This window comes from Haliaeetus leucocephalus, unplaced genomic scaffold, assembly GCF_000737465.1.
Source record: "Haliaeetus leucocephalus isolate CR32 unplaced genomic scaffold, Haliaeetus_leucocephalus-4.0 Scaffold871, whole genome shotgun sequence".
NCBI classification, from domain to species: domain Eukaryota; kingdom Metazoa; phylum Chordata; class Aves; order Accipitriformes; family Accipitridae; genus Haliaeetus; species Haliaeetus leucocephalus.
In genome coordinates this window covers 1292118-1306309 of record NW_010973307.1, presented here as the reverse complement: position 1 = coordinate 1306309, position 14192 = coordinate 1292118, and the positions used below count along the sequence as shown (strand labels likewise).

At 40.8% G+C, this 14192-nt stretch overlaps 1 protein-coding gene across 1 annotated transcript in view; it reads right to left on the bottom strand.

The window, feature by feature from the left end:
• Positions 1-14192, bottom strand: part of TFAP2D (transcription factor AP-2 delta (activating enhancer binding protein 2 delta)) — a 48211-nt gene that overhangs the window by 2298 nt on the left and 31721 nt on the right. The window contains 1 exon segment of the mRNA XM_010583109.1: positions 11912-12025. Coding sequence (XP_010581411.1) covers positions 11912-12025 — 114 coding nt within the window.

Below are 14192 nucleotides of genomic sequence, written 5' to 3'. Positions count from 1 at the left end.
CAGTGAAAACTTACAAAGATTGTCTCAGAAATGATCTGTAGGGCTAAGAACAAGGTTAGAAAACTTTAATGTTCTCAAATGTTGAACAAGACTGTAGAAAATACCAGAATGGGACAAAATCTGATATTAAGGGACATAAGCGTAGGTGTCGACTTGTAGATGTATACATCAACAGTGCCTAAACTCCACTACCATCAAAGGGTACTTAATGTAGTTTCCTACGTATAAGAGTCTACAGTGATTTGAGATGTCCTATGACATCTGAAACATCTGCACAGATTTGCTAGATATCACCCAGGACTTAGGTCCACCTTGCTTCTAGGTGTTTTGACGCCAGGCACGTTACTCTCTTGTACCTCACATGGCACTAGATGCCAATGTTTAGGCAACTGAATTGAGCCCTGAGGCTTTATTCCATACAGTCAGAGAAGTCTGGAGAATGATTTAGCACATGAAATGGATGTGTCTCCTTTATGGTGACCTGCACCATTCTTCTGGCTACACTGAGGGCTCCATCAAGCTGAGTAAAAATGTGTGTTCGGTGCTATTTGAGATGCCCTATGGTAACAAGACATCTGTGTCGGGTGAACAGGTAATGCAGAAGGCTTACAGGAGAACAGTACCCTTTTAAAGCAACAGTGGATGATGGCATGCCTAATAGCATTCTAAAAAGATGCTGCATGCTACTGTTTACTCAACCATATCTTGTCCTAGGTCTTCATTGACTACACAGGAGGCTTAGACGTCCAGCTAATATTGAAACACCTAGATATGGGTATTTTGTCCCGAGCAGAATCTTAAACTTCTGGTCTGAAAACTGTTGTTCATAGGAAAAGGATTTTGTGGGGTGAGTTAGGAGTCTATCTCCTTTACAGTTTAGCCTCTTATGTACCACTAATCATCAAATACAGTAGTTTTTTTCAAGATAGCATTGTATTTCTTGTAAAAAAGCCAACCCTTTTTTGGTGAAATAGAACTGCAGAGTTTCATGGCAACTCTACTTTCAGTTCCTGATGAATATATACTTCTCCACAGATGGGGATATGCAGAACCTATTAATTTTCCCATAAAGCTTATTAAGAGAAATCACTTTATCGAAAAATTCTGACCAGCCCTCCTTGCCATGCTCCTGTACGGGTGTGTTTTTTGAGCCTCACTTTATGTAATGAGCATAAAAAGGCTGAGAGGTAAGATCTTGTACTTTATCTTACGTTTTTATCAGTAATTCCCCTTGCTCTAATTTTGGTGGACTTTATTTCTCTGCAAGTTAAAGTCTTTGAAAAATCTAAGAAAGTTGGATAATTTCCTTCTGCTCATGAAAGCAAGTTTCAAGTTGGGGAGAAAATCTGATTTTACATTTAAATCAGACATGACAGACAGAAGATTAATGGCAAAGCATTCAAATGTGTTTCCTGAAAGTCAAATTTAGTTGCCTGATTTTTCAAGCTAACTGAGGTCCCACTGAAATTGGTTCATTTTTGGTATGCTCCACACCTATGAAACTAGTGGCTTTCATTATAATACTTTCATTCGGGTTTAAAAGCCTAAAATTAAACATTGTGGTTTCATAATGGAGTCTTCTGGGTATTCTCAGCTTTGTAGTGCATCTCATTGCAACTCCTACAAACTAACTTTATTGTTGTAAAAGACAAGGCTAAAGTTTCTGATTTTGGTACTGTGCATGGATAGCTGCAGAAAGAAGGCAATGAATATCAGGCCAACATATTTTAAATCCTTATGCTTAAGGACATCCAGACCTGCCTGCAGTTCTGCCCAGCGCTATGATGCAATTATGTCTGCTCATGTTTTAATGATGGCCTTACTTAAAAGTGAAAAGATCCAAGTGTGCCTGAAGGCTTGGACTTTCGTTTGGCAACTACCTCAAGGACTCCTCCATACCCCAGGCTGGTGAAACTCCGACATGCAGAAAAAGAAACAGATTCCCTCTCGCTGGGGGGGAAGAGGCCATCTGCACTGAATGTTTACACCCTCTTTTAAAATAAATAAATACTTTAAAATAATAATGAAGAAAAAGTAAGCTTGAACTTATTGGTCAGACTTTCTCAGAACTCTGAATGTGAAAACCATTTCATGATTATGCAAATTTAACATCACACGGTAGACAACAAATATTAAGATCTGATAAGACTTTTGATGGCTGTAAAGGAAATGGAAAAAGATTTTAATCTCTTCACTGATACAAGTAACCTAAGTTAGAGGTACCTATATTGACTTTGAGGTACTTCTGTTGATTTCAAGGTCTGTCCTGTGAAATTTGCCCAGAGAATTAAATTGTGATAATTTTACTTCAGAAGGTCAGTAGTCCTAACTGTGACATAAGTTAGACTGATAGTCAAGGTATGCATTGGAAGATGACCATATTACAGGGATAAGCAGTTTATAGGATCAGAGTGGCAAACAGCACATACAAAACTTGCCTTGCAAACTAGGTCATCATGCTTGCTTTCTGTTCATAACTGAGCAAGTGTATTAAGGACATGTTATCCTAAGCTGATGGACCTCCTTTTGCCATTAAGAAAGCAAAAAGAGAGTGCTAGAGCTGACGCCCCATATTTCCAAAATATTCTATTTCAGCTCTGTATATTTTAGACCTTGGGACTGATTTTCCACACTAGGAGAATTGCCCAGGGAACATATCTGAAACATCCAGGACCGTGCCTATGGAGTGTTTCTAAGCTATAGACCAAAGATTAAGCCACTGCACTGTGGTGCACATGGTGCTCACAGGAGCCCTTGGGTGTTTGCCAAGAAATGTTTCCAACACAGCACATTACATCCTCCAAATAAAACACTGGATAATGCTGTGACTTGCTGGTTTTGAATGAGAAAAAGATGTAGAAGCTTCTGGCTAACTGTGGATGAAAAGTGGCCTCACCGCCCATTACTACCTGCGGAGCCAAATACACCAGCGAGACCACAGATCCAAGATGACTGGATACTTTTGAAAAAGAGTGAGCATGGCCCTCACGCAGCCATCAGCTCCTCCAGTTTCTCCTTTCACTTAATTAATGGTTACATCTCTGCTCTGTGGGAAGGCAGATAAATGAATGAGATTCATCCAACTTGCTACCACACATAGATTTTTTCCAGTGAGGCAGCTAATGTAGCTGAGAAGCCCCATTGCCCTTCTCAAATGGGAAAGACCAAGAAGTAAGCATTATAAACATGCTGATGACAAGGGAAAACGCAACTCTGTAACCTAGTAATTTGGAAATAAGGGGATGGCTTTCATTTTTTAGGGAGACATGAGAGTGCCTTAAATGTTTTAAGAAATCTTAAGTGCTGGATTGAAAAACAAATCAAGCCCACCAAGCTTTTTTCCATCTTTGATGAATGCATATTTGCTTTTTCCTTGGTAATCATGGAACTTATTTGTTAATAAAGAAGATAAAGAAAAGAAAACAAATTCTCATCTGTTCTCTTGACTCCATACACGGTGACTTTAAGGGAATATGGTATCATATCACTCGTGATAAAAATTATTGGCAACATTAGAAATTCACACCCTTCCAAAAGGGTTTTGGTCATCAGCAGAGCAGGAGAAGGTGATTGAACCCTTGCTACAGAAAGATCAAAGAGAGAATCCCTGGGAAAGGGAGTGAGGGAAAAATCCTGGGATTTTTTTTTTTTTCCTTTTTCCTGGAAGGAACTCTAATACCTTTGGTAAATAAAGAGCCAAGGAAAAGAAAGGAAAAAAAAAAGAAAAAAAGAAAGGAAAATTTGTTGATTTCTAGTACCTCAGCACTAGGCACCAGTGTTGTCCCCCTCAGCTACCTGAATCTAAAGTCAGATTGAAGGAGATCATGGAAATGAGGGAACTCTAGAGGGCACTAGAGGTGTTTCACCACAAACTTCATTGCACGCCAGGCTCCTTCCAGTCCGTGCATCCAAACAGAAGGCTGCTGCTGCTAATCAAGATGACTGGAATTATGACAGCTGCTGCTCTACCTCCTGGTAAGCAAAGAAGCATAAAAAAGAGAGAACACTATATAACGGGGTAAGCACATCTGTAAAAACAACCCACCAGTAAGGCTTTGGGCTCAGCTCTTTGTTACAATTTAAAAAACATGTTGAGCTTCAAAACCCATTTCATTGCTCCCTTTTACCCTTCAGAAAGAAGGATGTCACTTCCTCGCCGCTCCTAAAATCTGAGCCTCTGGTTTCTTGCCTGTCGCTTTTTGTGTCACCTTGTCAGTGTGATGCCAGGCACTTGCAGGAGGCTGACAGCTCCAGGCTCAGAGACTAACTAAACGACAAAACTCTTGTCTCAAACAGTTTCACAGGAAGGGTGTTTCATATCAGCTGGATGGCTAGGCAAAACACAGAATAATCTGTGAGGATGCTGATTGCTTTCATTATCTAGCTTTAGTATTCTGAGCCTATTATTTTTTGTCTCTTTTTATAAAGTTTCTGCACTGAAAGAAGTGTCACTTGCAAGAAAGTGGTTTTCCCTTTGCTGTTTTGCTGTCTTTATCTTTTATATATAAAATAGATGATCTGGATGTGATTTTGCATCTTGATGAAATGTAACCTTGAAGTTAAAGGATCAAATCCAACTTCTGTAATCGGTGGGTATTCGGCTTTCCCTATATGATGGATGACATTAATAGGACATCTGAACTTTCCAAACACTACAGATTCTTACAGATACAAGTGTCCCAAAAGGAGACGTAGAAGATATGTCTATACCCAATTTTACAAGTGAAGAAAGTGCGACTAAGAGGCTGACTAATGAGGTCAGGGAGTCTGTATGTGTAAGCCAGGAAACAGACACAGATCTCTTGAGTATAATCTCAGCAAGTCTTCTCTTTGTAAGTTTTTTGTGTCATGTTTTTTGGCTTCCCAGCACAGAAAGTGGGTAATTTTTTGTGGGTTTTCTGGTAACTAGTTTTCATGAGATTTTGGGGAGCTAAAAAAGACTTCTGCCAAAAATTAAAAAAAATCAAAGCTGTTCTGATGCAAGGGCAGGTTATAAAGGCAAAGACAAGAAGACACATGTCAGTGTGACTTTCAGGGTCCTGGCTGAATCTGTGGAAAGCTCAGATTTGACAGCGAAATGGAAGAGAGAAATAGATACATGCTCCCTCCACTGAACAGAAGAGAGGTAGGGTCTAAAATCAAGAAAAATACTAAGTTAGTGTTTTGGACATTTGGTCCAGCTGGAGGGATATCCTAAATTCTGATCCTTAGACTGAAGGCTGGTTTGATACTTCATCAACAGACTTAAGTGTGAAATGAATAAAGTAGGATCCTAGATCCAGAACTCCAGCTTTGGTTTAATGCAGAAGACTCTACATTGGATAATGATACTCATGGACTCTCATTCTCAGTCCAGCCTTAAATTTTCCTCTGAAAAAAATTCCCTTCAAGAGGAGGGATAGAAAGTGAATGTGCAGGTTCACCCATGCCACCAGAGATGCCATGGGACATTTAGAGTAGTTATAAGGTTGGTAGATGTGATGCAGGACTCACAAAAGACCCTTGAACTGAGGGAGTGGCAGCTGAATGTGAGACAGAATGTCCTTTTATACCTAAAATGACCCTAGGTTCCTAGATTCACCAGACAGGTGAATCACCCTAAGGTTCTTAAACTGAAGCTAGGGGATGCCTTTAGTCACCTATCCCTGCATTCCTTCTCTGAAATGTGACAGAAACATTTCCCTTCTTCACAGCAGGGATCTATACAACTGAAAATGTTTTGTTCATCTGGTCTGGTTCTCTGCTCTGGAAAGGATTGGATGCACTGAATGTCTAGGAAGGTCAAAAATACTAGAGAGATGAGTGATATGCAAATTAATTGCAACCATCTCCCATACTGAAATGCCTCAGATCTACCTGCACACCATTAACAGGAAAAGGATGGGGCTCGATGATTTTGCTGGTTAACATTGTTCTAGATCCAGCAGAAGAACTTGTTGGCCTGCAATGTCACCATTCAGCTCTGCTGAGTTAGTGGCAGGATTATGGGTGTTGGGGGTTATCCAAGGCTTCACCATCTCCCATCACAACTACCTGCACCATATAGTCTCTGAGTGTGTGTCTCAGAGCTCTTGTGACTCCAGGCAGGCTTGTCTTCATCTGCTGTAGGTCAGGATTTCCCTGGTTAACCATTTTCAAGCTTTTCTAAAGTGAACTATTTTCAAAGCCTTATATATTTGTTTTGTTTACATCCATCTTTTTGCTTTCTCTAACTATTGCAACCCCCTTTTTTCCTCCCAACACCTTGGATAATTGAGAGCTGTCTCTCAGTTTCACTGAGCATGAAACTAGGCTCTTTTACCTGCTCTGAATCCCAAACCGATCAACTTACAATGCCAAAGGGAGATTTGTATAACCTTTCTGTCCTGAAAAAAATAAAGAAAGATGAAATCTCAGCTTTACTGACATCAGTGGGATTTGAAAATGGTTTAAGTTTCTGGAGAAATGAAAACCCCAGCTTTTCCCTCTTGCATACAGAGACATATGCACATGTACAAAAAAGTCTCGCATGATTCTGTAGGGTTTTTGGGAGAACATCTGAATTATAAGTAATAGAAGGCATTTTAAAAGAAACTAAGGTTTATCTAAATATTTTTTCCCCTTCCTTCCTTCCCTGCTTTCTCACTCTTCCTTTCCTGATGCTTACTCCATTTTGAAAACAATGGGTGAGAGAAGTAGGTTTCTCTCATTAAAGCTATAGGCACTTTGGGGTTCTTTTCTAGTACTGATGTGCTGACTTTGCTCTCTACTGTAGTAGACTCATAAATGCATTAACACAGATCAACCTTTAGAGGACAACAAAGAGACAGTCATGTATCTGGACAAAAAGTCTCATCACTTAGTAATGAAAATGGATTTTTCCAAGGTTTTCTTGTTTGCCCTGTAGCTTAATGCTGATTCTGTCTTCAGAAACTGGGGACAGAGTAGCTCAAGTGGTGGCTTTCAGGCAAGATACAACCCGCAGGATTATTCCACTTGCTCCTCTGCATTTATCATGACGGAATCAAAGAAGAGCTGAAAGACAGCTTGGGTAGGCCTAACAACACACCATCTCTTCTTGAACCCACGCGCATGTATATGCTTAGAAATCTGAGCTGCTCCAACACTTCACCAAAGAGATCAGTTGCTTGTGATCCAGCTCTGACAAGGTTGGACTTTTCTAAATCTCAGTACATTATTTATAGCACAGGTAAGGTACCTAACTGGGCTGTAATAAGGACTGGTTCTTCCCTGAATTCTCAAGCTACATAGATATTAGTGGTATATATGCACCACTCTGCCCAGGAATAGTTTGGGACAGTGCTAGTTAGACCAGGCTAAAAAACCCCAGGAATTCTGCAAAAAAGCAGCACAGGCAGTCAACACATGCCTGTGCCCTGGCACTACTTTTATTTACTAATATCAATATAGCTTCTCTGCAGTAAGATACTCCAAAATGTATTGAAAAGGGAGAAACCTTGAATAAAGCATACATAATATTACCCTGGCTCAGGTAGTGCACAATAGTTGCTGCTATGAATGTAAGGGTCTACAGAATTGTCTGTTCATGGTCAAACAATACTGGGAAAACATTCTTCATACAGCATTGAGTTTTCTGTATTCAGGTCAGATGGACATCTCAGGGAGCAGCTGCATAAACGTGATTGTACCAGAGGTGTAGAAGAGCCTCTGGTTTTTGCGTAGCTGGTAAAGTTGTGCAAAACTCAGCAGTTTTCAGGCTCACTGCAACTCCTTTGAAGATTTCCCCTGTTTTATGCTTTATATGAGCTTTGAGTTTGGAGTCTGAGTGAACCCAGCGATTCTGATCCCTTCATGGGGACTATCCTGTACCTTGGGTTGGACACATGTTTACAGATCTTGATGAATCGGGACTCAGTGGAAAAGGTTCAGAGAGAAATATGGGCTTGAACATTTAAAACAGAGGAAATGGGAAACACTGCTTTGATCTGACCTGTGTCGGTCTGTGAACCCTGGTCTTAATTATTAACGTTGAGCAAGTAACATCATGAGCAAGTGGAGCACATTACACTTACCAGCTGTAGGGTAATTTATTCCTAAAGAAAACTCCCTTTTACCCCAAGGTAGTAGAGGCTGGATTCTGCTGTAGGTATCAGATATTATAGCTCTTCAAAAAGTCTTTCATTATCTTAGAATTTATTCTAATAACAGACAACTGTGTGATTCCTCTGAATTTTTCTGGTCATAAAAAAATCTCTTTGACTTTCTGACATCATATGGCATAAGCATATACATATATGTATAAAATACCAACTTTTCATCTTCTGGTTTCTTTGCTGCCTTTATTATGGTTTACAAGGCAGAATTTCTGAACCTCTTCTTGTTATATTAAATCTGTATGAAACTGTATGAAATTTACCATGATCAAAAATCAGCTCATATTGGATAACACTTGAAAACCATGCTATATTTATGCTAAAACCATTCACAAAACCTTGTCAGAGATTCCAGTGAAAGGCTATGGCTTGTCCTTGCCAAACATAATATTTTGGCTCCATCCCAATCTAGACATTTATACAGCACAAAGACAGAGAATTTATTGTGAGGAAGACCACAGTTCTGGAATACAGATAGAAATAAAAATGAAAATTTCACTATTGAAAAAGCATGTTATAAAATTTGTGATGACTGCATGGAGTCACTACTTCAGATTTATGTCTCCTCTGCAAGACCTATTTGTAGATCGCCAACAGCTCTTGGGCATTTTGGTCATAAATAACATTAACTTCATATGTATAATCAGGACCAGCCACTTATTAAGACAGTCCAGTTTTAGACTCTGACTATCATAGATGTCATCAGAGTATTTGACAATGACTATGGTATGAAGGTTCAAATTCTTCTCTGGCATACAGTTGCAGACCTCTTTAGCTATAGGTATAGATACATGATAATTGTCACTGTAAAAAATAAGGACAACCTGCTCTTTTGGAAATCTGAGCTTAAGTGGGGGCCTATGGTCAGGGATGTGGAGGCCAAGGTACTTTGAATATTTGAATTCTTAGTGTTAGACATGTGCTTTGTTAGGCAGATGCTTTCAACATCTTTTTATGAAATGATTCCTGACTGATGTATAAATGACAAGCAGCTATTTATGCTTGTGACCAGTGGGAGGCTGTGCTATGCCTCAGACAGCAGTGAGCATGTTGTTGCTGGGTTACAAGGACTTTCTCTGTGTGTTGGGGTACCAAGAATTTCTTCCTCTTCTCTCATCCCCAACTGATCAGGTGCAAATCTCCTGTGACCAAGGTTGGTTCAGTCTGAGGTTCATCCCTCAGAGAAAGACAAAGGAACCAAGTGATCGGTCAGAGTCTGTGTTGAAAACTTGACTCAGAAAATAGTTAATGCTCCTGGAAAACATGGCTAATTGCATTCTCGCACCTTCTCTGGCATCTGAGACAGACTTAAGTGCCTTCTGTGAAATTTAATCTCAGGAAGACAAATAGCGGTAGGAGGGGTTCAGATGACCTAGCTGTGGAGGCTGCCAGATTTGGGGGATGGGAATAGTGATTTTTTTGGCCTACATTACATTTAGCTATTTACAATATAAGTGTCTAGTTTGTACTGGTTGGCTAAGCTCCCATTTAGCTGGAGATCTAGACCAGACTGTTCAGTCAAAGGAGTTTAGGGAGAAATTCAAGTCACACTGATGTAGATGTCTATGTTAGGCCTGCTTAATTGTAATGCAGATTTCACAGGCTATACAGATGAGATCCCTAGAGACTATAGCAGAAGATATACACCTGCCTGGAGCCAAGGCACCTACATGTAGATGAGTAGAGTTAGAAGTCTGGGTCAGAAGCTGGATCTGACCTCAACTTCTCTACAGTAGATGGAAAAGGAATATGGTCTCAGCTCAGCCTCTGGGTCTGGCAGTACTCATCATTCCCCAAGCACAATCAGAACCTGTCTGATTTAAGCCCAGGGAAGCATCTGTGTAGGATCAAGACCTGTGCTCTTCTAGGTGCCCATCTTCAGTCCGACACTTATTGCCCACAGCAGGCACGAAAGAAAGTACTGAATGATCCAGGAGCTGCCTACAGAAGCTTTGTACTCCAACCTACTGAAGTGCGGCAGAGAAAGAAGTGTGGAAGCTGTACCAGTTGACAGCTTTTGTAGCTGAAGTCTTCAGCATTTTATCCTGACTTCTATTTCTTCTTTAAACACAGGAATCCTTGGAGATTAGCTACATTATATCATGTTTACTTTGTGTGCATGTAATGGGGAATTACCTATTTTTCCATAAGCTTAGGTAGCCCATTAAAATCCCTCCGTGAGTATCCCATATAAATAAGTACATCTCCCTCGGTGTGCAGGTGTGGTTAGGTATGTTGGAGTGTGTGTGTATAAGGGGAAGTACACAGAGACGTAAATGTATGTGTATGTCTGTGCACATCACTGCCTGAGAAGAGAAGCGGGGTTGTCTAGGTGTGTTCGTGTACCCATAGGATGCACACGGGTGTGTGTAAGAATAAACAGGAATGTGTGCATTTGTGGACCAGGCATTATCCTTGCCTCTCCCCACCCCCTAACAGGTAGATGGAAGAAGTGGGATGGTGGGTATTTTGGATTCTATTCAAAGTCTGAGGGACTAAACATTAGGTTTCACACCACCTGGCTGCTGGGTGCCTCATGCTCTATCAGAATCTTAACAACTAAAAGATGTTGGGATGTTTGGGCACAAAAGTTTTCTGTCCAGCCAGTGGATGAAGAGTGGCTCAGCTGGCTGTGCTCAAGAATATGCAACATCGTTCTAAGGCTTTATAGGCCTAACGAACCTGCTTGGTGCTATGGTCTGTAAACAGCTCTCTGGAACAGTTCTTTACATGTTGATTTTTTCAGGTATCAGTTAATGGCTAAAAAAAAAAAAAATCTGTAGCCTCAGTTAGTCGTGTATTCCCCTCTGTGGTCTGAGCAAAGATGGGAGCACATCTAGGATGTTTCATCACACCTATCTTTGATAAATATCTTAGATGACCCCACTATTTCAAAGTGGCCCTCTGGAAGTTCCCATCTCACTCTTGACTGTATCTAGCACATAGCCTAAAGCAAAAACGTGAAATTGCACAGCAACTCCTGGGCTAATAAATCTTTCTGATCCCAAACCATCTATGCACTTTTATCCATAACTTGGATAAAATTCTGATGAAGTTTGGACTTGGCGTGCATATAGTATGGGTCCTTGTCTTCATAACAGCTTCTTTGGCTGTCTGCACCAGTAAATTAAATATTGTTAGGGCATGGGCACAGGAACTGAGTCTAAATATATTAGCAGTCTCTGGCTTTTTAGTCTGAGCCAGCTTGCATTCTCCCAGACCTTTCCAGTGTGTTGTTCAGGAATTAGTGCAGTAAGACTGTTCCAGTAGGTAGTGTACTTTGAGGCCAGTCTGCTTTGGAGGCCAAAGACTTAATAGTATGGCCATGGTAAGATGATGTCAAATGGTCTCAGTAGCATAGAGGAGCCCCTGGAACTATTTAGTTAATTAGTAAGGACGCAGCCTGTTCCTCCTCTTATTGCTATTTTGATTGATCTATTTTGTCATTTTGGCTCTGAACTTGAGTTTCTTCATTTCTGGACCATCCACTTCATTGGCTGGCTTGTGATTTGGCTCACATCTAGAGCAAGACAGCTTTTGGGCCAGATGGGGAGATTTGGACAGCAGATGTGGAAAATGACTTACTCAAACTCAGACTGTGGTCCTAGAAGCAGGGTGAATGTAACCAGCCTGAACTACATTGCTGGGCAAACACACACTTTTAATAGACACAGATAACAGAGGGTTTATAGACATTACAGTCTTCTAGGTAAGGGAACAAATACCATTATAACATCATATGTAGTCTTTATCAAAATTATGGATGTTAGTTAATTGTTCCTCATTCAAAATCATACCTGAAATGTGTTAAATGTCTCTGGATGTCGAGGTCTAATATTGGAGTCGGTCGAGAGGATCCAAGGGGTGATCTGTCTTGACTTAGAAGGTCTTGGAATTCTTTACATATTTGTCTAAAAGGAAAGCAGAAATCCTTAAATAACACAGGTGTAATCCTTTCCATAAAGCTGATCCCCAGAACACTGTCACCTTATCCTGAGTGATCTCATTCCTAACAGAAGAGTTTGGCAGAGGCATTGTTAAAGAAATTAAAGGCAAATGAGTCCCCCTCTTGCTTCTTTGCCCCAAAATCTCAGAGCCAGCAACATACGGAATCTCTTGAACAGGAATAGTTCCTCTCTGGAACCATATTAACATTGACATTTTAAAATGTGATTTCTCTCCTTAATTGAGCCCAGTTTAGCAGTGTTAATTCTGGCTTAGCTCACCTATGTTAGAAGCAAGGGTTATAGTTAAAGAAAATTATGAACTAGCATTAGAACATGCCTGTGTTTGTGTAAATACACCACTGCTTGTACATTCGCTTGTGTGCACTGGTTTATCTGCAAGTAGAAGTCCTGGCCATTTTGGCCTTGCCTTCTTGACCCCCAACTCTTAAGACAAATGGAGCACTAGGAGTTGTGAAAGAAAATACTACCTTTGCTCTCTTAGTTTCCATTTGTGTCCATCTTCTGCTTCTTTGTAGAGTCTGGGGCAGAAGAATTGATGGATCCTCAGCTGAGACCTCTCCCACAGGTCTGCCCAGAGTAAGAATTCATTCCAGCAGCAGTATTTAAATTTCTTATTGAAACATTCATTAAATTGTTTTACATTTCTGGCACGTATCAGGCAGCCTAAGGTAGATGTCTGCAGCAGTCCAGAGGACTTGCATCCTAACAGTGCCTCTTTCTCTCTGGTGACTGTAGGAGGAGCTCAGTGACTCACGCAGCTCTCAGTGCCTACACAACACACAGGCAAGTGAGGCAAATCCCATCAGCTCCACTTTTTCTCAGTGATGGTTTCCTGAGCAACGCATGCTTTCAGTAGGTAGGACCTGGGACCCCAGTTTGGCACCTTGCAATGGGATCTCAGGCTCTGTCTTGCCTGGTGTCCCACCAGCATAGTAGCCCAACATCTTTGGAAAGGATGGTTGGTCTTGCTGTCTTCCTTCTCTCTCGCAGGCCTTCCCTCAGGCTTCTCAGGATGCCTCAGCAACTGGGCATTAAAAATATCCCTTGGGATACCTCTATATAGGACCTAACACAGGGAGAGCCCTGAAAATAAGGCCTTTTCATTCTAGTGATATTGTTGTATTGGGCCAGTTTGCAAATTAGTCCAGGAATATTCTACAATATACTTTTAAAAAGAGAGACCGAATGAACTCCATGTAGTGCATGTCCTCAGAAAACTACTATCTGGACCATGGATGAATAGAGATACCACTTACTTTCAATTGGTTTATGATATAGTTAATTAAAAAAGGAGAGGTGTCTGGATCTCTCACTTAGAGCTTCTCCAAATAAGCATATCATTCCCCGTTGACTGTATTGGAAATATAGGCACTTAACGTGGGGTCAGGAGGGCATGATGACCACCATACGATCAGGATACTCAGTTGGGTTGCCTGATAGTAGCCTGACACTCAGTTGGATTGACCTAATACTGGTCACAGTGACTACATGTAACTTAGTAAACTGCCACCTAGTAAAATATACAGTGCCAGGGGTCATTCTCATACCTTCATGCAAATTGTCACCATCTGATAAGGTCCCTATAGTTATGCTCCTCTAGTCTCCTCTACAGGGTGGCTTCCTGAGAATGGACCCTGGTATGGGCCATCTCCCAGAACATGCTCAGAAGATATTTGGGAGAGTTCAAGAAGCCATTCTAACAGTTTAATAATATGGACATTGCAATCTGGTGACTCAGTGCGTGCATGGTTTACTTTGTTAGCATAGATGCAATCACTGGGCCTGGGGCCAGTTTCTAATGCCAAAGAGCATCTCTGTGGTCCATGATTTCTGTTAGAAAACTCTTTGCACATCTGGTCCTAGATAAAGTTCGAGTTCTTCGTTATCACCTTGCAACTCTTGTCCTTTGGGATGAGGAATAATGGAAAATAAGTGGGTAAACTCAGCTTTTTGGTCTTTAGAAGGTCCTCCATGGCCATAGCAAGGAAACTATACCAACCTGTTTTTACCCTTCATTATATCACTGTTCTGCAAACTGTGGACATAGACTTTGGATACCACAGCTCTCTCTTGAGTAAGAGGAGAGAAGATGTAGAAAACTATGTCCTGC